We start from the raw sequence: 24,533 nt of genomic DNA, 5'->3' as shown, positions 1-24,533 counted from the left end.
ATACCAGGCATGTTTGAAGCCCAGCTGGAGTGGTACTCAGTCCCATTCACTCACCAGGAAAGGGCTAATTAAAGCAGGCCTCTGTTTATTCCAGCAGGAGTGGCACTGAGTCCGACCTACCCACCAGGAAAGGGCCAACAAAACCAGGCTTGTGCTAGATAAAGGGGAACTAGTAAATGTCGAGTAATTGGATTTCCAAATGGATCTTAATAAGGGGCCACACAAAGGCTAACACAAAACATAAAGGCGCTTGGAGTTGGGGCGATGTGTTAACATGTAACAAGGATTGCTTTATAGACAGAAAGCAGAACTTAGAGATAAACAGGGCATTTTAAAGTGGTCAGACTGCAACTCGTGGAGTGTCGCAACGATCATTGCTGTGGTCCCAGCTGTTTACATTCTATATTCATGAGCTAAGTGAAGAGAGAAAGAGCAATGCATCAAGTTTTCTTATGATACAAAGCTCGGTGGCAATGTAAAATGTGAGGTGAAGCCAAAGAGGCAATAAATAGATATAAACAGTTGAAGTGAATGGGCAACAAGGTGAACGATGGGGTATAAAGTTTCGAAGTGTGACGTTGCCGAATTTGGCAGTAAGAACAGAAAAATCAAGATTTTTCTTTTTAAAGGCAGTTGACTTTTAAATGCTGATGTTCAGAGAGTTATTAGAAATTAGGAAGTCAAAGAGTATGTTGGCCTTTATTGAAAGGGCGTCGAGAACAGGAATAAGGAATTACTGCTTCAAATATACAGGGCTTTGTTGAGGCTACACATGGATTACTGTGTGCAGTTTTGACCCCATAGTTAAGTAAGATATACTTGCACTGGAGGCAGTACAGCGATGTTTTGCCATATTGGTTCCTGGGATGAGGAGATTGTCCCATTATGGGAGGCTGGGCACATTGGGCCTATACTCTCAGAAGCTAGGAGGAATGCGTGGTTTCTCAGTGAAACGCACAAGAATCTGAAGGGTTAGACAGGGTAAATTCAGAGACGTTGTTTTTCATGGCTGGGGAATCTAGAACACGGGAATACAGCCTCAAGATAAGGGGTCAATGTTTTAGCCCTGAGACGAGGAGCAACACTCTTCTCGCAAAGAGTTGTGAATCCGTGAAATTGGCTAACTCAGAGGGCCTGGATGCTCCATAATTTAGTGTATTTAAGGATGAGATAGACAGATCTTGTTTTCTCATTCAGGGAATGAAGGGATATGGGAAGCAGACAGGAAAGTGGAGTTGGGACAGTAGAACAGCTCTGATCGTGTTGAATGGGGTGCAGCAGGTACGACGGGCTGTTTGATCTACTGCTATCTCTTGTCTTCATATGTTCTTAGAATTTGAGACAGCATTGCGTTCAAGTGCTGAAATGTCTCCAGTACCTCTCATCGTTTATTTATTTATTTATTTTTAATAATTGGGGAAAAGGGATATTTCAGCACATTCTTCAACTGCTCTCTGAACTTAGTCTGGGTCACAACGTAAATCACAGTGTTTGTGCAGCAACTCAGCAGCTGCAGCATGAAGCCCATTTCTTTGACAAATGCAGGTAGAATTACAGATTTATAATCTAACCACCACATCCGTTGCCACATGGAATGCACCATTAACTCTGACCATAAAAGCATAAAATTGGCCGAGATGAAAAACAGCAAAATTATGGATTTCCTTCTGCTCTTCATTTCTGGGTCTTTTGGGTTGTCCACACTGCTGCGAGCCCGGAGTCGCCTTCGAGCTCTGCTGGCATATACAATGTGTCTGACAGTAAAAGCATTGAGCATCAGAATCAAAACAAATGCAAACCCTGGTGTTAGAAAGCTATGAAGGAACGCGATTGTACCCCAGACTGATGAAAGCATAACATGTGATTTTATACGACAAAACCAAGGGGTATTCCCAAGCCTATACTTATCTGATACCAGAAAATACCAGGTGATGTCCTTTAAACTGCTCAGCAAAGTCACTGCTCCAAGTACCATATCTGCAGTTTTCTCAGTGCAATATCTAGTTTTTAGCTTTCGGCAACAAATAGCCACAAATCGATCAAAGGTGAAAGCAACTGTGAACCAGACAGAACAGTCCGTGGCTGCATAAAGCAGGATGGCGTGGATATTACACACACGGATGTAATAAAGGGAGATAAATGAATCCCGATAACGAATTGGTATCTGCCGCAATATCAGGTCGAGGATAATGACCAGTAGATCCGCCGCTGCCATGGCCACCAGGTAGCGAGTGACACATTTGGAGAGACCACACTTTCCACGAGACAGGATCCCAATCGTCAGCAAGTTAACTGTGAGAAAGGGAAATAGTTAGGGAAATTATACATCAGGCTGTGAGAAACTGCTCCAGTTTGAATGTTTACGTATTGAGATTTGCTGATGTGTTCCTGTGTCCAGTGATATACTGGAGTGATTGCACATGTGAAAGTGTCGGCGGTTCCTAAAAAAAGTAATTAGGAAACCGATGAGGGCTCATGAAAAAACACGGGTGGACAAGATAAAGGAAATTCCCAATGTGTTTTATAAGCATATTCAGGGCAAGAAGATAACCATGGAATGAAGAGGGCCTATTAAGGACCAAAGTGGCAATCGGCGTGTGGAGCCAGAGGAAGGAGGTGAGTTTTTAAATAATTGCGTTTCATCTGTGTTCACTATGGAGAAAGCCGTGCAGCGATCAGGGAGGGGGTATGCGATATACTTCCGCAAACTAGCATTGAAAGGGAGGAGGTATTAGAGGTTTTAGTGGGCTTTAAAGTGGATACATCTCCAGACTCAGATGATATGTATACCAGGCTGCTATGTGAGGAATTGATGGAGATTGCAGCGGCTGTGACACAAACTTTCAAGTTATCTCTGGCCAGAGGAGAACTGCCAAGGGATTGTCGGACAGCGAATGTGGCACCATGATTCAAGAAGGGTAGCAGGGATGAATAAAAAGGTAATTGCAGGCCAGTGAGTCTATCATCAGTGGTAGGGAAACTAATTGCAAAAAAATCTGAGCGGCAGGATTAATCTCCACTCGGAGAGGCAGTGCTTAATGAAGGATAGTCAGCATGACTTTGTCAGGGGGAGATCATGTCTAATAAATGTGATAGAATTTTTCGAGGAGGAGTGTTGATGAAGATAAAGCAGTTGATGTAGTCTGCAGGAACTTCAGAACTTGATAAGGCCCAGGATGGAAGATTGCTCAAGAAGGTAAGAGCCAATGGGGTGCATGGAAAGTTCGCAAATTGGATCCAAAATTGTCTGACTGGGAGGAGGCAGAGGGTGATGTTCCGAGGGTTGCTTTTTACGATTGGAAGCCTGTGACCAGTGGTGTACCGCAGTGATCGGTGTTGGAACCCTTGCTGTTTGTAGTCTACCTTAATGATTTAGACTTGAATTTAAGAGGTATGATCAGTAAGTTCGCAGATGACACGAAAATTGACGGTGCCATCAATAGTAATGGGGAAACCTTAGACTACAGGACGATACAGATGGGCTGATAAGATGGGCGGAGCAGTGGCAAATGGAATTTAATCCTGAGAAGTGTGAGATGATGCATTTTGGGAGGACTCATAAGACAAGGGAATATAAAATGGATGGCAGAACTCTGGGAACTACAGAAGGCCAGAGGGACCTTGGGTGTACTTATCCATAGATCACTGAAAGCAGCAGCATAGCTTGATAAGGTGGTTAGGTAGGTATATGGGTTACCTGCCTTTATTTGACGAGGCACAGAACGTAAAAGCAGGGAGGTTATGATGGAGCTGTACAAAACGCTTGTTTGGCCACAGGTGGAGTACTGTGTACAATTCTCGTCACCACACTACAGGAAGGATGTGATTCCACTGGAGAGTGTGCAGAGGGGATTCACCAGGATGTTCCCTGGGCTGGAGAATTTCAGCTCTGAATCGAGACCGGATCGGCTTGGGCTGTTTTATTTACAGTGGAGAAGGCTGAGGGGGGGGGGGGGGCCTGATTAATACATAAAAATTATGAGAGGCATAGATAGGGTAGATATGAAGAAACGTTTTCCCTTAACGGAGGTGTCCATAGCCAAGAGGCATAAGTTAAAGCTGAGGGACAGCAGGTTCAGGATGGACTTGATGAAAATCTTTTTCACCCAAAGGGTGATTGGAATCTGGAACACGCTGCCTGAAGGGTACCGATCAATTGGGGTGCTTATCTTGAATTGTATTACACCTCTTGTCTGTTGTTGGAGCTGCACTCAAGCAGGAAAGTACAGATCATTCTATCACACTCCTAACTTGTGCCTTGCAAATGCTGGACGGGCTTTGGCGAGTAACGGAAATGAGTTGCACGCTGCAGACTTCCCAACAACTGACTTGCTCTCGTCACTGCAGCACTTATACGGCTGGTACAGTTAACTTTCTGCCGAGGATAATCCTCAGTGTGTTGATGTTGTGGAATTCAAAGATGATAATGGCGATGAATGTCAAGGGGAGATGGATGGAATTTCTGTTGTTAGATGTTTGCACTACCTGGCACCTGTAGGGGCACGAATGTAACTTGCTTCAAATGAGCCCAAGCCTAAATATTATACAGGCCCTGTTACATGTGAGAGCGGATTATTTCCATACCTGAGGAGTTGCAAATGGTACTGAACACTATGCAACTATCAGCAAAAACCCTAACTTCAGTCCTTATGATCGAGGAAAGGTCATTGATGAACCCTGCGAATCTCCTGCTGTGATATTCAGGTGCTGAGACTATTAGCCTCCAAATACTGGTACCATCTTCCTTTGTTCACGGTATGACGCCATCCAGAAGAAAGTTTCTCCTTGATTTTGTTAGGACGCCTTGATGCCACAGTCGATCAACTGCTGCCTTATTATCAAGGGCAACCAATCTCACCTCGCCTCTTGCTTTGTCTATTTTGCCTATGTTTGGATCAAGGCCATAATGAGGTCTGCAGCTGAGTGGCCTGACGGTAATTAAACTTGAGCATCTGCAAGCTGATTAAATGTCATTTGATGGCAATCTTGACGACACCTTCTATCATGGTATTGCTGATTAAGAATAGACGAATGACAGGTAATTTGACAGGTTAGATCTATCCTGAGCTTTGTGAACAGGACATATTTGGACACATTTCCACGTTTTCGGAGAGATGCCAGCGTTCATTTTGGCTAATGGACACCTAGGCAAAACTTTGTGGTGATCAAGGGTGGGCATTGTGGCGTTGGGGTTTAGGGGGGTGGGGGTGGGATTGGGGTGGGGTTAGGGGTGGAGGATGGTTGGAGAATTTCCAGAACTTAGACCACCCAGATATCTGACACACTGATGTCAGTTCCAGTTTTTGTCAGTGGTGGGAAAACACAATGGGTGACATTTGCACCACAATGCGTTTCAGAGAATGGCGGGTGCTACGGAAGCACCTCCAAACAGAAGACCAGTAAAACCTGGCGGCACTGAGGAGAGACACGTTGCCGTGATCTGTAGACTGTCTGGAGCATTGCTGCTTTGATGAAGAGCGGGATTTGGAGTTTGCTATGGGACTGCATTGCTTCACCCTCTTCAAGAACGTCTTGAGCACCGGGATCACAGAAAGAGAGTCTGGGGTAATGGGGGCTGTGCTAGGTGGTCTGGGGTACTGAAGTTGAACAGGTGGAGTCAGGGTACCGAGTGCTTTGCAAAGTGTTAAAGTTTCTGGGGGTCTGCAAGATATTTTGGGGTTGCTGATGCTGTGCCTGGATGCCAATTTTTTGTTTGGGGGTATGGGGCAGTACATGGTTGACATGTGTAATTGGTCTGTTTGCTCACACTGCTGGAACAGCGGGTGGGTCATCATCAAGGCTGGACTCTGATGTCCATCAGTGACTGCGACAACAATATGGATCCAAGGCAGGAGGCCAGATGGGTTGAGCCACGTGCAAAGGAGGCAAGAGACAATCTCATATCAGCTCGTTTGCAGCCATCCTGGTGTGCATTGACAGAGAATGAAATACCAGTTTACTGCAATGCATCAACTCTTCAGATTTCTGTCCATATGTGGTCAGACTGCTGTGAGCGGATGTAATGTATGCGAGTGCCCATGGGAGACATGATGTTAATGAGGGATGTCACGACACTGACATGTTACAGAGGGCAGTGGGGGACGGTGAGGTCAACAACTCACCCTTCAGGCACAATTGTACATGGCTTTCAGACAATGAAGCCTATTCATAGAATAAAGGACATTTTAATTAAGAAAAAAGAACAAAGAAAATTACAGCACAGGAACAGGCCCTTCGGCCCGCCAAGCCTACGCCGATCCAAATCCTCTATCTAAACCTGTCGCATATTTTCTAAGGGTCTGTATCTCTTTACTTCCTGCCCATTCATGTATCTGTCTAGATACATCTTAAAAGACACTATCGTGCCCGCGTCAACCACCTCTGCTGGCAAAGCGTTCCATGCACCCACCACCATCTGCATAAAGAAATTTCCACGCATATCCCCCTTAAACTTATCCCCTTTCACTTTGAACTCGTGTCCCCTTGTAATTGAATCCCCCACTCTGGGAAAAAGCTTCTTGCTATCCACTCTGTCTGCACCTCTCATGCTTTTGCACACCTCAATCAGGTCCCCCCTCAATCTCCGTCTTTCGAATGAAAATAATCCTAATCTACTTAACCTCTCTTCATAGCTAGCGCCCTCCATACCAGGCAACATCCTGGTGAATCTCCTCTGCACCCTATCCAAAGCATCCACATCCTTTTGGTAATGTGGCGGCCAGAACTGCACGCAATATTCCAAATGTGGCCGAACCAAAGTCCTATACAACCGTAACATGACCTGCCAACTCTTGTACCCAATACCCCATCCGATGAAGGAAAGCATGCCGTATGCCTTCTTGACCACTCTATGGACCTGCGTTGCCACCTTCAGGGAACAATGGACCTGAACACCCAAATCTCTCTGTACATCAATTTTCCCCAGGACTTTTCCATTTACTGTATAGTTCACTCTTGACTTGGATCTTCCAAAATGCATCACCTCGCATTTTCCCTGATTGAACTCCATCTGCCATTTCTCTGCCCAACTCTCCAGTCTATCTATATTCTGCTGGATTCTCTGACAGTCCCCTTCCGTATCTGCTACTCCACCAATCTTAGTGTCGTCTGCAAACTTGCAAATCAGACCACTATACTTTCCTCCAAATCATTTATGTATATCACAAACAACAGTGGTCCCAGCACGGATCCCTGTGGAACACCACTGGTCACACGTCTCCATTTTGAGAAACTCCCTTCTACTGCTACTCTCTGTCTCCTGTTGCCCAGCCAGTTCTTTATCCATCTAGCTAGTACACCCTGGACCCCATGGGCCTTCGCTTTCTCCATCAGCCTACCATGGGGAACCTTATCAAACGCCTTACTGAAGTCCATGTATATGACATCTACAGCCCTTCCCTCATCAATCAACTTTGTCATTTCCTCAAAGAATTCTATTAAGTTGGTAAGACATGACTTTCCCTGCACAAAACCATGTTGCCTATCACTGATAAGCCCATTTTCTTCCAGATGGGAATAGATCCTATCCCTCAGTATCTTCTCCAGCAGCTTCCCTACCACTGACGTCAGGCTTACTGGTCTATAATTACCTGGATTATCCCTGCTACCCCTCTTAAACAAGGGGACAACATTAGCAATTCTCCAATCCTCCGGGACCTCACCCGTGTTTAAGGATGTTGCAAAGATATCTGTTAAGGCCCCAACTATTTCCTCTCTCGCTTCCCACAGAAACCTGGGATAGATTCCATCCGGACCTGGGGACGTGTCCACCTTAATGCCCTTTAGAATACCCAACACTTCCTCCCTCCTTCTGCCGACTTGACCTGGAGTAATCAAACATCTGTCCCTAACCTCAACATCCGTCATGTCCCTCTCCTCGGTAAATACCGATGCAAAGTACTCGTTTAGAATCTCACCCATTTTCTCTGACTCCACGCATAACTTTCCTCCTTTGTCCTTGAGTGGGCCAATCATTTCTCTATTTACCATCTTGCTCCTTATATATGAATAAAAGGCTTTGGGATGTTCCTTAACCCTGTTTGCTAAAGATATTTCATGACCCCTTTTAGCCCTCTTAATTCCTCGTTTCAGATTGTGCCTACAATCCCGATATTCTTTCAAAGCTTCGTCTTTCTTCAGCCGCCTAGACCTTATGTATGCTTCCTTTTTCCTCTTAGCTCGTCTCACAATTTCACCTGTCATCCATGGTTCCCTAATCTTGCCATTTCTACCCCTCATTTTCACAGGAACATGTCTCTCCTGCACGCTAATCAACCTCTCTTTAAAAGACTCCCACGTATCAAATGTGGATTTACCTTCAAACAGCTGCTCCCAATCTACATTCCCCAGTTCCTGCCGAATTTTGGTATAGTTGGCCTTACCCCAATTTAGCACTCTTCCTTCAGGAACACTCTGGTCTTTGTCCATGAGTATTCTAAAACTTACGGAATTGTGATCACTATTCCCAAAGTAGTCCCCTACTGAAACGTCAACCACCTGGCCCGGCTCATTAACCAACACAGGTCCAGTATGGCCCCTTCCCGAGTTGAACTATTTACCTACTGCTCTAGAAAACCCTCCTGGATGCTCCTTACAAATTCTGCTCCCTCTAGACATCTGACATGAAGTGCATCCCAGTCAATGTTGGGAAAATTAAAATCTCCTATCACCACCACCCTGTTGCTCCTACAGCTTTCCATAATCTGTTTACATATTTGTACCTTTATCTCACGCTCGCTGTTGGGAGGCCTGTAGTCCAGCCCCAACATTGTTACCGCACCATTCCTTTTTCTGAGTTCTGCCCATATTGCCTCACAGCTCGTGTCCTCCATAGTTCCTTCCTTCAGCACAGCTGTGATATCCTCTTTGACCAGTAATGCAACTCCTTCACCCCTTTTACCTCCCTCTCCATCCCGCCTGAAGCATCGGTATCCTGGGATATTTGGTTGCCAATCATGCCCTTCCCTTAACCAAGTCTCAGTAATAGCAATAACATCATACTCCCAGGTACTAATCCAAGCCCTAAGTTCATCTGCCTTACCTACTACACTTCTTGCATTAAAAAATACACCTCAGGCCACCAGTCCCTTTGCTTTCATCATCTGCTCCCTGCCTACTCTTTCCCTTAGTCACGCTGACTTCATTATCTAGTTCCTTACAGGCTTTAGTTATTACATCCTTACTCTCTACTGACCTCATTTGGTTCCCATCCCCCTGCCACATTAGTTTAAACCCTCCCCAACAGCGTTTGCAAAAGCACCCCCAAGGTCATTGGCTCCAGTCCGGCCCAGGTGTAGACCGTCCAATTTGTAATAGTCCCACCTCCCCCAGAACCGGTCTCAATGTCCCAACAATCTGAACCCCTCCCTCCTGCACCATCTCTCAAGCCACGCATTCATCCTGACTATTCTTTCATTTCTACTCTGACTATCACGTGGCACTGGTAGCAATCCAGAGATTACTACCTCTGAGGTCCTACTTTTTAACTTGGCTACTAACTCCCTAAATTCTGCTTGTAGGACCTCATCCCATTTTTTACCTATATCATTGGTGCCTATGTGCACAAGGACAACTGGCTGTTCACCCTCCCCCTTCAGAATGTTCTGCAGCCGATCTGAGACATCCCTGACCGGTGCACCTGGGAGGCAACATACCATTCGGGAGTCTCGTTTTCGACCACAGAACAGCCTATCTACTCCCCTTACAATCGAATGACCTATGACTCTCGCCCTTCCATACTTTTTTCCACCCTTCTGAGCAGCAGAGCCAGCTACGGTGCCATGAACCTGGCGACTGCTGCCTTTCCCTGGTGAGCCTTCTCCCCCAACAGTATCCAAAACGGTATACCTTTTGTGGAGGGCGATGAACGCAGGGGACACCTGTGCTGCCTTCCTGCTCTTTCTCTGCCTTTTGGTCACACATTCCCTTTCTCCCTCAGCAATCCTAATCTGCGGTGTGACCAATTCGCTAAACGTGCTATCCACGACCTCCTCAGCATCGCGGATGCTCCAAAGTGTGTCCATCCGCAGCTCCAGAGCCGTCATGAGGTCTAACAAGAGCGGCAGCTGGACACACTTCCTGCACGTGAAGGAGTCAGGGACATTAGCCATGTCCCTGAGCTCCCACATTGAGCAAGAGGAGCATGTCACGGGTCTGAGATCTCCTTCCATTTTTAATCTTAAGCTTAAACTTACTTAAATGAAAAAGGAATGAAAAGTTTTTTACCAATCACACGATTAAAAAAAAGAGTAATAGAAAAAGCCTTACCATATCTACACACCACCGAGTCCTTTTTCTTTGGTTAGAGGAGGAGGGCGGGTGTCAGACACTACAGGTGTAGTGTCTCGGGTTCAGAAACGGCCCAAATATATAGGGTTTTACTTACCCAGCAGCCCCCTGGTCTCCGCCGAATTCAAAATGAAATTAAGTTTACTTTGAACTGACCTTCGCAGCTGCTCACTCGCTCGCACTCTCTGCTCCCGAAAAAGCTGCTGCAATGAAAGGCAAGTTATTTTAAACTGCCCAAATATATAGGGTTTTACTTACCCAGCAGCCCCCTGGTCTCCGCCGAAAACAAAAAGAAATGAAGTTTACTTTAAACTGACCTTCCCAGCTGCTCACTCGCTCACACTCTCTGCTCCCGAAAAAGCTGCTGCAATGAAAGGCAAGTTATTTTAAACGGCCCAAATATATAGGGTTTTACTTACCCAGCAGCCCCCTGGTCTTGGCCGAAAACAAAAAGAAATTAATTTTACTTTAAACTGACCTTCCCAGCTGCTCACTCGCTCGCACTCTCTGCTCCCGAAAAAGCTGCTGCAATTAATTAACACAAAACGTATGTGGTAGACACCTGAAAACTACAGTGCAGCTATGTGTTATTTTAATATGTTTGTGGGTGGTCCCATGAAGTGTGCTGCGGGAGGCAGCAGCTGGGCTTCAGGTAGGCTGCTGATAAAGCTGCCTCTTAGACCCTGATAACTTTGACTGGCGTCCTGTAGCTGCCTTAGGCTTGGAAGGCCCGGCTGCCTGGAGATGTTTTGGACAGGTGCACAGCTCTCGCTAGGCATCGCAGCTACTGGAACTGGGCTGCCTGGTGGAAGGGATGAGAAGCCAGTGGCTAAATTTGTAACGCCCTGTGGGGCGTCCCCAAATGTGTCTGTCAGCTTCCTACCTCCCTTTGAAGGCCCTCTCAAGCCACCCTGCTCACCAAAGGAGCTGCAGAAGGCTTCATCTCCTGTTTCTTCTCTTGCCTTGTCACTGCTCCATTGAGCTCATGGTCGAGGCGACCATGTGCAGCTCTGCGTGCATCTTTGAGATCTCGGGCTCCATGAGAGTCTGAAGTTTCTTGATGGACGAAGTGCTGCTCTCATAGGCCTGAATCCTGGCGACAGTCATGGCATGAACGTACCACTTCATCGTCCACTTATGGTTGCACTTGCTCTCTGACATCTCCTCCTAATGCTGCCTTACCTCTCTGCATCTCCAGCATGCCCTCTGTTGTTGAGACCAAAGGATGTCATCATCCTGGGGCCCAGCATGAGCCTGGTTACACACATTTCTCAGAATGCCAGCGGACTTGGCTGTCTCAGCCTCAGCCAGCTGTTGGGGTCCGTGTGTCACAGTCTCAGCATCTTATGATATTGATTCAAATTCCGAGTAGGTAGCCACCGATATGGAAGTATGTGCGCTACTAGAGGGTGCAAGAGAGTGATTGGATGGTGCATCCTTTGAGCAATCCTTCTCCTCAGAGGCAGGCGCCTGTGCAGTTGATCGTGTGGATCCCTGGAAATGACTGCCTGCATGAGAGAAGACAAACATGTGTACGTTAGGCTATGCAGTTTTCCTGATGGCAATCAAGAGCTAAGTGTGTCTCCAACATCGATGTGCATGTCAATGGGATGCAGTCCTCACTCTTTTGCACCTGGACTTCATTCTGCCCATCTGATACAGCGTAGCAGCCATGGATGCCAGCAAGTTCCAAGGCCTGTTCCTCAGTGGAGGTGAGTGGACGTCGATATGGCCTTCCGAATGTCTGGGCCATCTCCCTCCTATTATGGGCCCCCTTGTTCGACAATAGGAAGGATATAGATAGTGGAGAATGGCTTAGAGAACATCATGGTTGCTAATTCAAATTAAGCCACTCATCCCCTCCTGGGTAATCTGATGTCTCGCGTGCTGGCATTCGTTGTCAGGGGAAGGGTGTAAGGGGGTGAGCTATGAAGGAGCCTGTGGCCGACAGACAGCCATACACTTATGAGGATGTGACAGAACTCTATCCACTAGTCTCTCACAGTTGCCCTCCCCATGTCCCACAACTTCCAGCATAGGCATATGCAATCCTCAAAAAGGCTTGGAACAGTCGCCTTGGCAGAACGCGAGAGGACATTGACCCTCTTCCAGCGCTGAACTCAGTTGTGCTGGGTGACAGCTTGGCTGTTAACCTCCATTGTGATCTCCATCAAGGTTTGCTTGGTCAGGCGGGAGGACCTCCTCTTGACATTGTGGGGGAAGAGAACTTCCCGTTTTGCTCTTGCAGACTGGAGATGAATCTACAGGGAGGCATCACTGTACCGTGGGCCCACTCTGTGTCTTTCTCAGCCATCGTCTTTTGCCCTGGTTGAGGAATTGGGCCCAGGAGGGTGATGGGTGGTGATGGGCGTTGAAGCTGGCAACGGAAGTAGTGGGACAATGTTGTAGTCTGCACCAAGCTGCAAAGCAATCCGCGCAGGAGTGAATGGACGTCTGGCTGGCCTTTAAATATGAAACCAGCACATGCTCCGGAGTCATCTGAGGCACTAATCAATGACTCTGTTCCCTCCCCCACCACGTGACTGGTGGGGACCTGCGACTCCCCTATGCAAAATGCCCATTGATGTGTTATTGCTGTGCGGTTGTTGCCCATGTGCTGGATGGGCACGCAACACATTGCCAGCCCCACCGGTACAGTCCGTGGGCTCATTAAATTCGCCCCCTCGTCCTTGAGTACACGTCCTCTGTACCTTAGCCAGAATATTGTCAGGTCCCATCGTATTGTTGCATCCAATGAATTCAGCTGTTCTTTGCTGTCATGTGAAGTGAACTGTATTGGCCGAAGAATGACATTTGTAATGTTGAGGAGCTCAGGAGGAGGCCAACTTGAATCATCCAGTTGGAATTTCTGCCTGAGGATGTTTGCAATCGTTCAGCCTTGCGTTTTGCACTCCATACGAAGCTCAGCTGTCATTGATCCTGGGGATATTTGTGGAACATCCTGTTTCAGTTAATTGTATAGTTGAGCACCACTGTTCACAAATGGATGTGGCTGGATTGCGCAGCTTTAGTCAGTTGATTGTGAGATCCCATAGCTCTCTCTCTTGCTTGCAGCTTCCTGATTGAACAAGGATCGGTCGCCTGGTTTGATGGCATCATTTGAGCGAAAACTAGGCCATGCCATGAGGTTGCGAATTGTGGTGGAATACATTTTCCCTGCTGCGTATGGCCCACAGACATCATTGAAGACGAGCTTTGAACGGTTTGATCTGCTCTGAATCCTCCGACTATGCCCCTAGTCCTTGACTTCACAACCAGCGGAAGCAGTTTCTCTCTATCTGCACTATCTGTTCCATTTAACAGCTTGGAGACTTCCTGGTACCTTGTAATTTCGAGGGAAGAATGCAACCCCAGTTTGTGTAGTCTCCACTCGTTATTTAAACCTTGGGGTTCACGTAGCACTGTGATAAATCGATGCCTCAATCCCTGGAAGGAAATTATAAGTACTATTCCTAAGATAAAAATATGAAGTGCTGGAATAACTCAGCATGTCTGTGGAGAGAGAAACAGAGTTAAAATTTCAGATCTGTGACCTTGCATCTGAACTGGCGCAATTTAGAAAAGAATTAGGCTTTAAGCAACTGACGTGGGATGCGGGGAATGCGTGGGGAAGACAACAAAGGTGAAGTCACACGGGATCAGAGGTGACCTGCAAGATGGAAACAGAACTGGCTCGGTCATAGAAGACAGAGGATATCAGTGGATGGGTGTTTTTCTGAATGGAGGGATGTGACTAGTGGTGTTCCGCAGGGATCAGTGCTGGGAACGTTGCTGTTTGTCATATATATAAATTATTTGGAGGAAAGTTTAGCTGGTCTGATTAGTCAGTTTGCGGACGACACAAAGGTTGGTGGAGTTGCGAATAATGATGAGGATTGTCAGATGATACAGCAGGATATAGATCATTGGAGACTTGGGCGGAGAAATGGCAGATGGGGTTTAATCCGGACAAATGTGAGGTAATGCATTTTGGAAGGTCTAATGCAGGTGGGAGGTATACAGTAAAAGGTAGTCAAGAAGGCATACAGCATGCTTGCCTTCATCGGTCGGGGCATAGAGTATAAAAATTGGCAAGTCATGTTGCAGCTGCACAGAACCTGAGTTAGGCAACACTTAGAATATTGCGTGCACTTCTGGTCGCCACACTACCAGAAGGACGTGGAGGCTTTGAAGAGGGTACAGATTAGGGTTAGCAGGATGTTGCCTGGTCTGGAGGGCATTAGCTATGAGGAGAGGTTGGAAAAGCTCGGATTGGTTTCACTGGAACGACGGAGGTGGAGGGGCGACATGATTAAGGTTTACAAAGTTATGAGCGGCATGGACAGAGTGTGCAGTCAGGAGAATTTCTCCAGGGTGGAAGAGTCAGTTACTATGGGACATAGGTTTAAGGAGCGAGGGGCAAAGTTTAGAGGGGATGTACGAGGCAAATTATTTACACAGAGGGTGGTGAGTGCCTGGAACATGCTGCCAGGGGAGGTGTTGGAAGCAGATACGATAGCGACGTTTAAGAGACATCTTGACAAATATATGAATAGGAAGGGAATAGAGGAATAAGGGCCCCGGAAGCGCAGAAGGTGTTAGCTTAGGCAGGCATCAAGATCGGTGCAGGCTTGGAGGGCTGAGTGGCCTGTTCCTGTGCTGTACTGTTGTTTGTTCTTTGGGAGGGCAGGGGTGACAAGGGTGGTGCTGCTGTTGTCTGGCTACCCAACTCGACCTTGCAGAGGCTGTGTGCCAACTATCAGATACTTCTTCCTACCTCCCACTGGACCATGACCCCATCACCGGAAATCAAGCCACTGTCACCAGGACTGTCACTGACCTCATCCCCTCCGGAGATCTCCCCTCTGCAGTTGCCAACTTGCTGGTCGTAAAAACCTGCACAGCCCGCTTCTACCTCCTTCTTAAAATCCACAAACAGGTCTGTCCTGGCAGCCTCATCGTTTCAGCCTGTTCCTGCCCCACTGAAATTGTTTCTTTTGCTATTGACTGCATCTTTTCTCTGTTGGCACAGTCCCTTTCCAGCTACATCCTTGCCTTTTCGGTCGACCTCATTTTGACAATTTCCAGTTTCCTGCCCCTAATCCTATCCTCTTCACTATGGCCGTCCAATCTCCCTGCAGCTCCATCCCCCACAGAGACAGTTTGGGGGCTCTGCGCTTCTTCCTTAAACAGCGGACCAACCAGTCCCCATCCACCACCACCCTGCTGCGACTGGCTGAACATGTTCTTACATTGAAGAACGTCTCCTTCAACACTACTCACTTCGTTCAAGTAAAAGGTGTTGCCATGGTTACTGTTTAATTTTAGTTTAGAGATACAAGCACTGAAACAGGCCCTTCAGCCCACCGAGTCTGCGCTGAACTTCAACCACCCATTTATACTAATTCGACACTGATCCCATATTCCTACCACATCACCACATTTCCCAACCACCAAACTACACTAGGGGCAATTTATAATGGCCAATTTACCTATCAACCTGCAAGTCTTTAGCATGTGGGAGGAAAAAGGAGCACCCAGAGGAAACCCACGCAGACACAGGGAGAACTTGCAAACTCCACATAGGCAGTCCCCAGAATTGAACCTGGGTCACTGGAGCTGAGAGGCTGCGGAGCTAACCACTGCATCACTGTGCCACCACTGGCTTGAGTTTCAGTTATGCTTGTCTTTTCGTGGGATATGTCGAACATTCCTTGTTCCAGTCCTACTCTGGCTCACTCCCTCATCTCTTTTTCGGTACATCGATGACTGTATCTGTGCCGTTTCCTGCACCCACCCAGAACTGGGAACGATTATCAACTTTCCTCCTATTTCCACCCTTCTCTCACCTTTACAGGGCCCATCTCTGACACTTCCATTCCCTTTCTCGAGTTCGCTGTTTCCATCTCTGGCTGTCTACCAATACTCGTTATAAGCCCAGAGACTGCCACGGCTACCTTGGTTACATCTCCTCGCACCCTGTTTCCTGTAAGGACTCCACCACATTCTCACAGCTACTCTGTCTCCGACGCAACTGCGCTGATGATGCAACCTTCCACAACAGCGCTTCTAACATGTCTTCCTTTCTCCTCAACTGAGGTATCCCCTGCAATGTGGTTGAAAGGGCCCTCAACCGTTCCAGGCTCATTTCCCACGCTTCTGCCCTCACCCCTTCCCCTCCCCCCAAGAACCACGACAGGGTTCCGCTTGTCCTCACTTTCCACCCCACTCGCCTCCACATCGAAAGGCTCATCCTCTGCCAATTCTACAATTCCAGAGTGATGCCACCAGCAAACACATCTTCCCTTCACCTCTCCTTTCGGCATTTCGAAGGGATTATTCCCTCCACGATAATCTGGTCCACTTCTCCATTACCAACGACACCTCGTCCCCTTCCCATGGCACCTTCCCATGCAATCACAGGAGGTGTAATGTCTGCCGTTTTATCTCTCTCTCCTCACCATCTAAGGCTCCAAACATTCCTCCCAGGTGTAGCAGCGATTTAATTGCACCTTTTTCAATTTAGTTTGCTGTATTCGCTGCTCACAATGGGGTCTCCTATACATTGAAGAGAATAAACGTAGATTGTGTGACCATTTTGTGGAACACCGCTGTTCATTCTGAAAGCAAGTCCTCGTGCTTCCGGTCAATTCTTCCAGTGATCATCAACCCAAGGTCAAGCAGCAACACTTGATCTTTTGATTAGGCACTCTACAGCCTTGTGGACAGAACATTGAGTTGAATAGCTCAAGCATGACTGGCCTTTATGTTATATTTAATTGTATTTATTTAACCACGTGTCGGTTTTTCATGTCGTCAGAGCTGCTCATTATTTTGCTATTAACGCTGCCTCTGGGCTAATGCTTTGTCTTTCACCACAAACATGAACACCGTCTTTGCCTTTGTCCCAGGACAGCTTTGTTGTTTAATCTCTCCTGCCATCTGCCCTAACAAACACCTTCTCTTCCCCACGTCCATTCCCCCCCGCGCCACACCGCCTCCCTTAACTTGCTTGAAACGAATTACATTCCAACGTTTGCCAGTTCCGATTTACGATCACAGACTTGAAACGTTAATTCTCTCTCTCTCTCTCCACAGATGCTGCCAGACTTTCTGAGTAATACCAGCACACTTTTGTTTTTATTTCAGATTTCCAGCCTCTGAAGTATGTTGGTTTTATTACCCTTCCTACCATATACTTTCCAGAACTGCTTGCAGCAGTCCAGGTGTTGTCCAGCCAGGGTTTTGTCAAGGTGGAACATGACTTATTTGCCCTGATATTCCACCACTCTGGATATAATTATATAATTCTAGTCATGTTATTTGCATTCTTGTCTCCACCGGCTCACGATGTTTTAATGATCTATGTACCTGGACTGCCAAATCTTTTAGCATCTTCACAATTTATAGTTTTTTTATCATGAATGAAGTGCATTGCTCTATCATTTATACGTCCAAAGTGAATGATCTCGCATTTTTCTACATTGAAATAAAATTTGAATAGTTTTCTCCATTCGCTTAATTTGTCAATACATCCTGTAGTTTTACCCTTCTATCTATATTGCAATGCTGCCTATCGTTGCATCACTTGCAAAGTTGCATAAGTGCTTTTATACCATTAACCAAATCATTAATTAATATAGTGAATGGCTGAGGCCCAACACTGATACTTGACAGACACTGAGAGTAACATCCTGCCAATGAGAGTATCTGTCTTTCGTTACTGCTGACAGTCCTGCCGCTGAGCTGATTTTGTAACCACGATTCGGCTTTTGCTTACAGCCTCCCATACGGAACCTTATCAAGTGTTTTCTGTCAGTGCATGCAATTAACAGTCCACTATTCACAACCTTAATCACACTTCGGGAAAGAGTTCAAGGACAAGGGAAGGTGTTGGAGGAGCATTAATATCTTTGTACCACGGGGATGGGACGTCAGTTATATGGAGAGAATCAAAAACGTATGATATTTATCACACCAGAGAGAAAAAACAGCAGCAAGGAGGCGAAAATAAATAACACGAAAGCTGAGCATGACCATCGAAATAACTGGACACAGTGACTTACCGGCGACACCAACAACAGCGAGAATTGGATAATAAATCTTTTGAATAACCAGAAGGGAATACAGGACTCGAAGATCTAATGTCAGCAAATCATAATAATAAGAAAGGTAGTCAAACTCCCAGGAGAAGCTCCTTCTCATTGTTATAATATTCCAATCTAATGGTCTCAGATTCTGATCCATTGTTGTAACATTCCTATCTGTTGTTCTCAGATTCATACCGTTCTTCTCCCTTTCTTTGGAGAAGCTGATTCCTGCTAGTGCCAGAGATGATTCTGCCAAACGCACGGCAAGCAGTCTCCTATTAATAGAAGGAAGAAACCTCCAGAGACACTACTGGGGCCAATGGAGAATAACATTAATTACACTCACTTAACAAACAGGTTCAGTTAACCCTTTTCAATCCAGCACTGTACACATTAAAGTATAATACTTATCGGACTCAATTGGGATGTATGAGGATTGCTGATGGAAGGAAAGGTGGAAATAATGGAGGCAATGGGAAACAAATATTGTTATTCTCCTTGGATGTGGTAGTGGTACCAGAGGATATGGAGGTTGCAACCGTTACCTACTGGTTAATACAAAGAGTGAGAGAGCGCGAAACAGCACTGGAAGAGGCTCCTCGTCCCACCAAGTCTGTGCCGACCAGCAACCACCCATTTATACTAATCCTGCATTAACCCCATGTTCCGTACCACATCACCACAATTCTCCTACCACCGATACACACTGGGGATAATTTACGCTGGCCAATTTACCTATTAACCAGCAAGTCTTTGGCTGTGGGAAGAGACCAGAGCACCCGGCGGAAACCCACGCAGTCACAGGGAGATCCTGCAAAGTCCGCACAGGCAGAATCCACAACTGATCCCGAGTTACTGGAGTTGGGAGGCTGCGGTGCTAACAACTGCGCCACTGTGCTACCCCACAGAGGGAGGAAAGAGAGAGGAATAAACCGTGTAGCTGCAGGCACTCAGGCCAATGTCGCTGGTGGGGAAATTTCTGGAAGACAGAATCCAGGACAAAAATATTTATGGCTTTGTAAAACGTACCTAAGACATGTCAGAGTGCATGGTTGCAATCGAGTTCTTTAATGAATAACAGAGAGGGTTGATGAGTGTAAAGAGGTTCAATTTATGTTTATGCACTTACAAAAGTTCTGCAATGATAGACCATTTAATTGCCGTGAAAAGAAAAATGAAACCCATGGAGTAAAGAGGCAGTGACAGTGTGGAAATGCCTTTGGGTAACGGACACAGAGAGAAGGACTGTGATAAACGGTTGTACAAACTGGGGAATGTATACAGTGGTATTCCCAGGGGCATCGCTTTTCGGACAAATGCTCGTATATATGGGTGCAGGAGAAAATAGACCTGCATCTAAAATTTTTCTTAAAGATGGAGGAGAAGTTGCAAAGGAGTACAGTTACTTATCTTTGTGAATAGAAGCAGAGAGCACCAAAGCAAGAAAGGTATGTTCAAAGTTGATAAATCACCGATTCAGCCTCATCTGGAGTATGGCATACAATTCTCGATACCACACTGTAAGAAGGATGTCAAGGTCTTAGAGAGGGTCAGGAGAGTATTGCATCATATCAGGGATGAAGAACACCCTTTGTGGAGGTACTGGAGAAGGCAGACTTCCTATCCAAGGAGCAAGAATTTAAATGCAAGATTTCATTGAGGTGCCAAAACTATCAGGCGTTGTGATGGAGTGAAAAAGAAAAGTCGTGTTCCCCTCATAGAAAGGGTGGACAACCATCGGATTCAACTTTAAAGTATTTGACACACAACCTGAGGAAAGATGAAGAGTTTCTTTTTTTATGCAATGAGTTGTTGTGATCTGGAACGCTGTGCAAGAAAGGATGGTGGACACAGACCCAATTTCAATTTTCAAAAGGTAACTGAATAAATTCTGGCATGGGTGGCACAGTGGCGCAGTGGTTAGCACCGTAGCCTCACAGCTCCAGTGTCCCGGGTTCATTTCTGGGTACTGCCTGTGCGGAGTTTGAAAGTTCTCCCTGTTACTGCGTGGGTTTCTGCCAGGTGCTCTGGTTTCCTCCCACAGCCAAAGACTTTCAGGTTGATAGGTAAATTGGCCATTGTAAGTTGCCCCTAGTGTAGGGAGATGGTGGGGATGTGGTAGAAAATATCGGATTAACGTAAGATTAGTATACAATGGGTGGTTATTGGTCGGCACAGACTCGGAGGGCCAAAGGGCCTGTTTCAGTGCTGTATTTCTCTATGTCTATGGTGTATTGTGGGTGGGTGTTGCTAGTGATGATCGTGCATGGAGATGCAAACGGCAGAGAAAACAAATTAAGTGGTTGGCTCTTTCAAGAGCTGCCAGAGGTACGATGGGTCAGTTGGGCTAAGTCAGTGCTCTATGATTCCATCATTCTGTTATAGCAGAAGCCATCCTGTCCAATCCTCATGTCCAATTGGCATTGTCAGCCACGTTGTATTGACAATTTGTTCAGTGGAGCTCTGCTCTGATCAAAGGTCTCAATTTCTTTCAATTAGCAATTTTTAAAATCATTCATTATATGCCCATTTTATCTCCTTTCTGTCTGTTCTCATAATAAAGGTGACATTGTCAGGCTCAGTATCACATCCTTAGTTACCATGAGTAAACAGTGGTCGGCCATCTTGAGCCGGTGCATTCCAAGTGGCGAAGGTGCTCCCACAATACCGTCACAATTGGAATATCAGAGGGCTAAAGTGGAGAGCCCCTGACAACAGGCACAGGGATGACCCTGCGCCTGTTAAACGTCATGCAGGCAGCATGCATATTTAATGCTGCCTGATCATTCCATGAATAAGATGTGATTGCATGCCTCAGCAGGTCGCCCAAGTTCGTACCAGGTCAGCACTATTTAAAGCTAGACTTCACAATTTAGACCCAGACTGCACTCTTAAATTCGGCAGCAGGTGCTGAAAATGCTTGGATAACATTTGAAGAACTTTTGGAAGAAATTGTTATGATTCAAGATTCAAGACAGTTTGTCAGGGTTTTAGGATGCTGCACTGGAGTTGTTGCAGGAACTGGACAGGAGTCGAGAGATTCGTTGCCTCATTGGGCCATGAGGCCCTCCATAAGGCAGTTAGTGACACCGGTCTGGCACCAAGGATGTGGTGTCAGTGCTGCAAGAAGTTTAATGGCCCTATACAAGTGGTCAACGTCAATGAATGCATCCTCGTATGCCACTTCCTACCAATTACACTACCAGCCCCACACACTGCTCCATTCAATGCAACTCTTTCACTCGCCTTCGAACAATATTAAACTTGACTCAAACCTTCATAAGCCTCGCCTCACTCGAACACACAGAGCATTGTTGGAAGCTGCACCCTCATATCTCACAATTTGCACCATCTACCAGCTATTCAAATGTGGCAGGCACATACGAACATACGAATATATGAAATAGGAGCAGGAGTAGGCTACTTAGTCCCTCGAGCCTTCTCTGCCATTCAATATGTTCATGGCTGAACTGATTACTCCACATGTCCACCCCCTTGCTTATCAAGAATCTATCTACCACTGCCTTAAAAATATTCAAAGACTCTGCTTCCACCGCCTTTTGATGAAGCAAGTTCCAAAGACTCACGACCCCCTGAGAGAAAAAAAATCTCCTCAACTCTGCCTTAAATGGGCGATCCTTTATTTTTAAACAGTACCCCCTAATTCTAGATTCTCCCACAAGAGAACACATCCTTGCGACATCCACCCTATCAAGACCCCTCAAGATCTTGTATGTTTCAATCAAGGCGCCTCTTACTCTTCCAAATTCCAGCGGATGCATGCCTAGCCAGACTAATCTTTCCTCGTAAGATAGTCCGCCCATTCCAGATATTAGCACAGCAAACCGTCTCTGTACTGCCTCCAACGCAGTTCCATCCTTCCTTAAATAGAGAGACCACTGCTGTGCAAAATACTCCAGATGTGGTTTCACTAATGCCCTGTATAGCTGAAGCATAACTTCCACACGTTTGCATTCAATTCCCCTCCCAATAAACGATAACATTCTATTGGGTTTCCTAATTACGTGCCGTACCTGTTTACCAACCTTTTGAAATTCATACACTGGGCCACCAGATCCCGCTGCATCTCAAAGCTCTGCAATCTCTCTGCATTTAGATAATATGTTTTTTTTCATTATTCGTGCCGAAGTGGACGTTGTCACACTTTGCCTCATTATACTCCCTTTGCCAGGTCTTTGCTCATTCCCCTAACCTATCTATACCCCTTTCTAGCCTTCTTATGTGCTCTTCAAAAGTTACTTTCCTACCTATGGTAGTGCAATGAGCAAATTTAGCAACCTTCATCACAGTCATTTATATAAATTGTAAAAGATTAAGGCCACAGAACTGATCCCTATGCCACACCACTCGTTAGATCTAGCCAACCAGATGATGACCCATTTATTGCTGCTCTCTGTTTCCTGTTAGCCAACCAGTCGTCTATCCATGCCAAGACGTCATCCTCTACACCATGAGCTTTTATTTTTTGCAATAAGCTTTGATGTGGCACCTTATCAAATGCCTTCTGGAAATCTAAGTGCAATATATCCACCAGTTCCCATTTTTCCACAGCACATGTCACCCCTGAAAGAACTCCAATAAATTGTTTAGACATGATTTCCCTTTCTCTAACCTTATTTGCCCTCTGCCAAATTGCAGGTGGCACAGGCAGTAATCCAGAGATTTATTCAGTTTTTTATTTTTAGATACGGCACTGAAACAGGCCCACCGAGTCTGTGCCGACCATTAACCATCCATTTATACTAATCCTACATTAACCTCATATTCCTACCACATCCCCACACTAGGGGCAATTTATGATGGCCAATTTACCTAGCAACCTGCAAGTCTTTGGCTGTGGGAGGAAACCAGAGCACCCAGCGGAAACCCACGCAGTCACAGGGAGAATTTGCAAACTCCGCACAAGCAGCATCCACAACGAGCCCGGGTCGCTGGTGCTGTGAGGCTGCAGTGCTAACCATTGCACTGCCCTTTGTTTCATTGCTATCACCTTTGAGGTTCTGCTTCATAATGCAGCGCCTGGTTCCTCATACTGACTATGCAGAACCTCTTTCCTTGCCCTGCCTATGTCGTTTGTACCTAGATGGACCACGACGACTGGATCCTACCCCTCCCAATCTATGTTCCTCTCAAGCCCTGAGCTGATGTCGCGAACCCTGGCACCAAGCAGGCAACACAGCCGGCTGCACTCTCGCTCTTTGCTGCAGAGAACAGTGTCAATCCCTCTAGCTATACTGTCTCCTATGGCAACTACATTCTTTTTCCTCCCTCCAATTTAATGGCGTCCTGTACCATGGTGCCTTGGTTGTTCATCTACTGTGCAGCCACCACTCTCATCCGAAGATGATAAAAGAACCTCAAACCTGTTGGACAATCGCAAAGTATGTGACTCCTGCAGTTCTGCCCTCTCCGTCCACTCAATTGTCACAGCTGCAGCCATACTCCCCTGTCCATGACCACTGACCAAATCAGAAGACCCCATTCTAAGGAGTGTGACTGCCTTCTGTGACAAAATGTCCAGGTAACTTTCCCCCTCCCTGCTGTTTCGCAGTGTATGTAGCTCGGGCTCCAGTTCAACGATTCTGAGCCGAACCTCTTCGAGCCACAAAAACTTACTGCAGACGTGTCTGCCCTGGGTCACACTGGCATCCAGGAGCTCCTAAATGCAACAGACATTACACATCACCTGTTCTGCTATCCTTAATGTGTATTAATTGATGACTTAATTATTTAATTCTATTGTTTATTTTATATTCCTTTTTTAAAAGATATTTTATTAAGCTTACCATTTATTCCATAACTATTTGAAACGTTAGCAGCTTAATTACTTACCAAATACTCACCAAATAGGTAGCTTCTTCCCTGCTTGCTCTGTTAGATTAGATTAGAGATACAGCACTGAAACAGGCCCTTCGGCCCACCGAGTCTGTGCCGACCATCAACCACCCATTTATACTAATCCTACACGAATCCCATATTCCTACCAAACATCCCCACCTGTCCCTATATTTCCCTACCACTTACCTATACTAGTGACAATTTATAATGGCCAATTTACCTACCAACCTGCAAGTCTTTTGGCTTGTGGGAGGAAACCGGAGCATCCGGAGAAAACCCACGCAGACACAGGGAGAA

The 24,533-nt window shown here is 46.2% G+C and overlaps 1 protein-coding gene across 1 annotated transcript; it reads right to left on the bottom strand.

The window, feature by feature from the left end:
• Nucleotides 1-1,396: 1,396 nt before the first annotated feature.
• Nucleotides 1,397-23,838, bottom strand: LOC137360486 (probable G-protein coupled receptor 139). The gene is made up of 4 exons (XM_068025892.1): nt 23,691-23,838; nt 22,412-22,484; nt 18,354-18,652; nt 1,397-2,292 (listed from the first exon to the last, which is right to left on the bottom strand). The coding sequence occupies exons 1-4, from the start codon at nt 23,836-23,838 to the stop codon at nt 1,397-1,399; spliced, it is 1,416 nt and encodes a 471-aa protein (XP_067881993.1).
• Between the last annotated feature and the right edge of the window lie 695 nt (nt 23,839-24,533).

This window comes from Heterodontus francisci, unplaced genomic scaffold (genome assembly GCF_036365525.1).
Source record: "Heterodontus francisci isolate sHetFra1 unplaced genomic scaffold, sHetFra1.hap1 HAP1_SCAFFOLD_89, whole genome shotgun sequence".
Classification (NCBI taxonomy): Eukaryota; Metazoa; Chordata; class Chondrichthyes; order Heterodontiformes; family Heterodontidae; genus Heterodontus; species Heterodontus francisci.
This window is presented reverse-complemented; position numbering and strand designations above follow the sequence as displayed.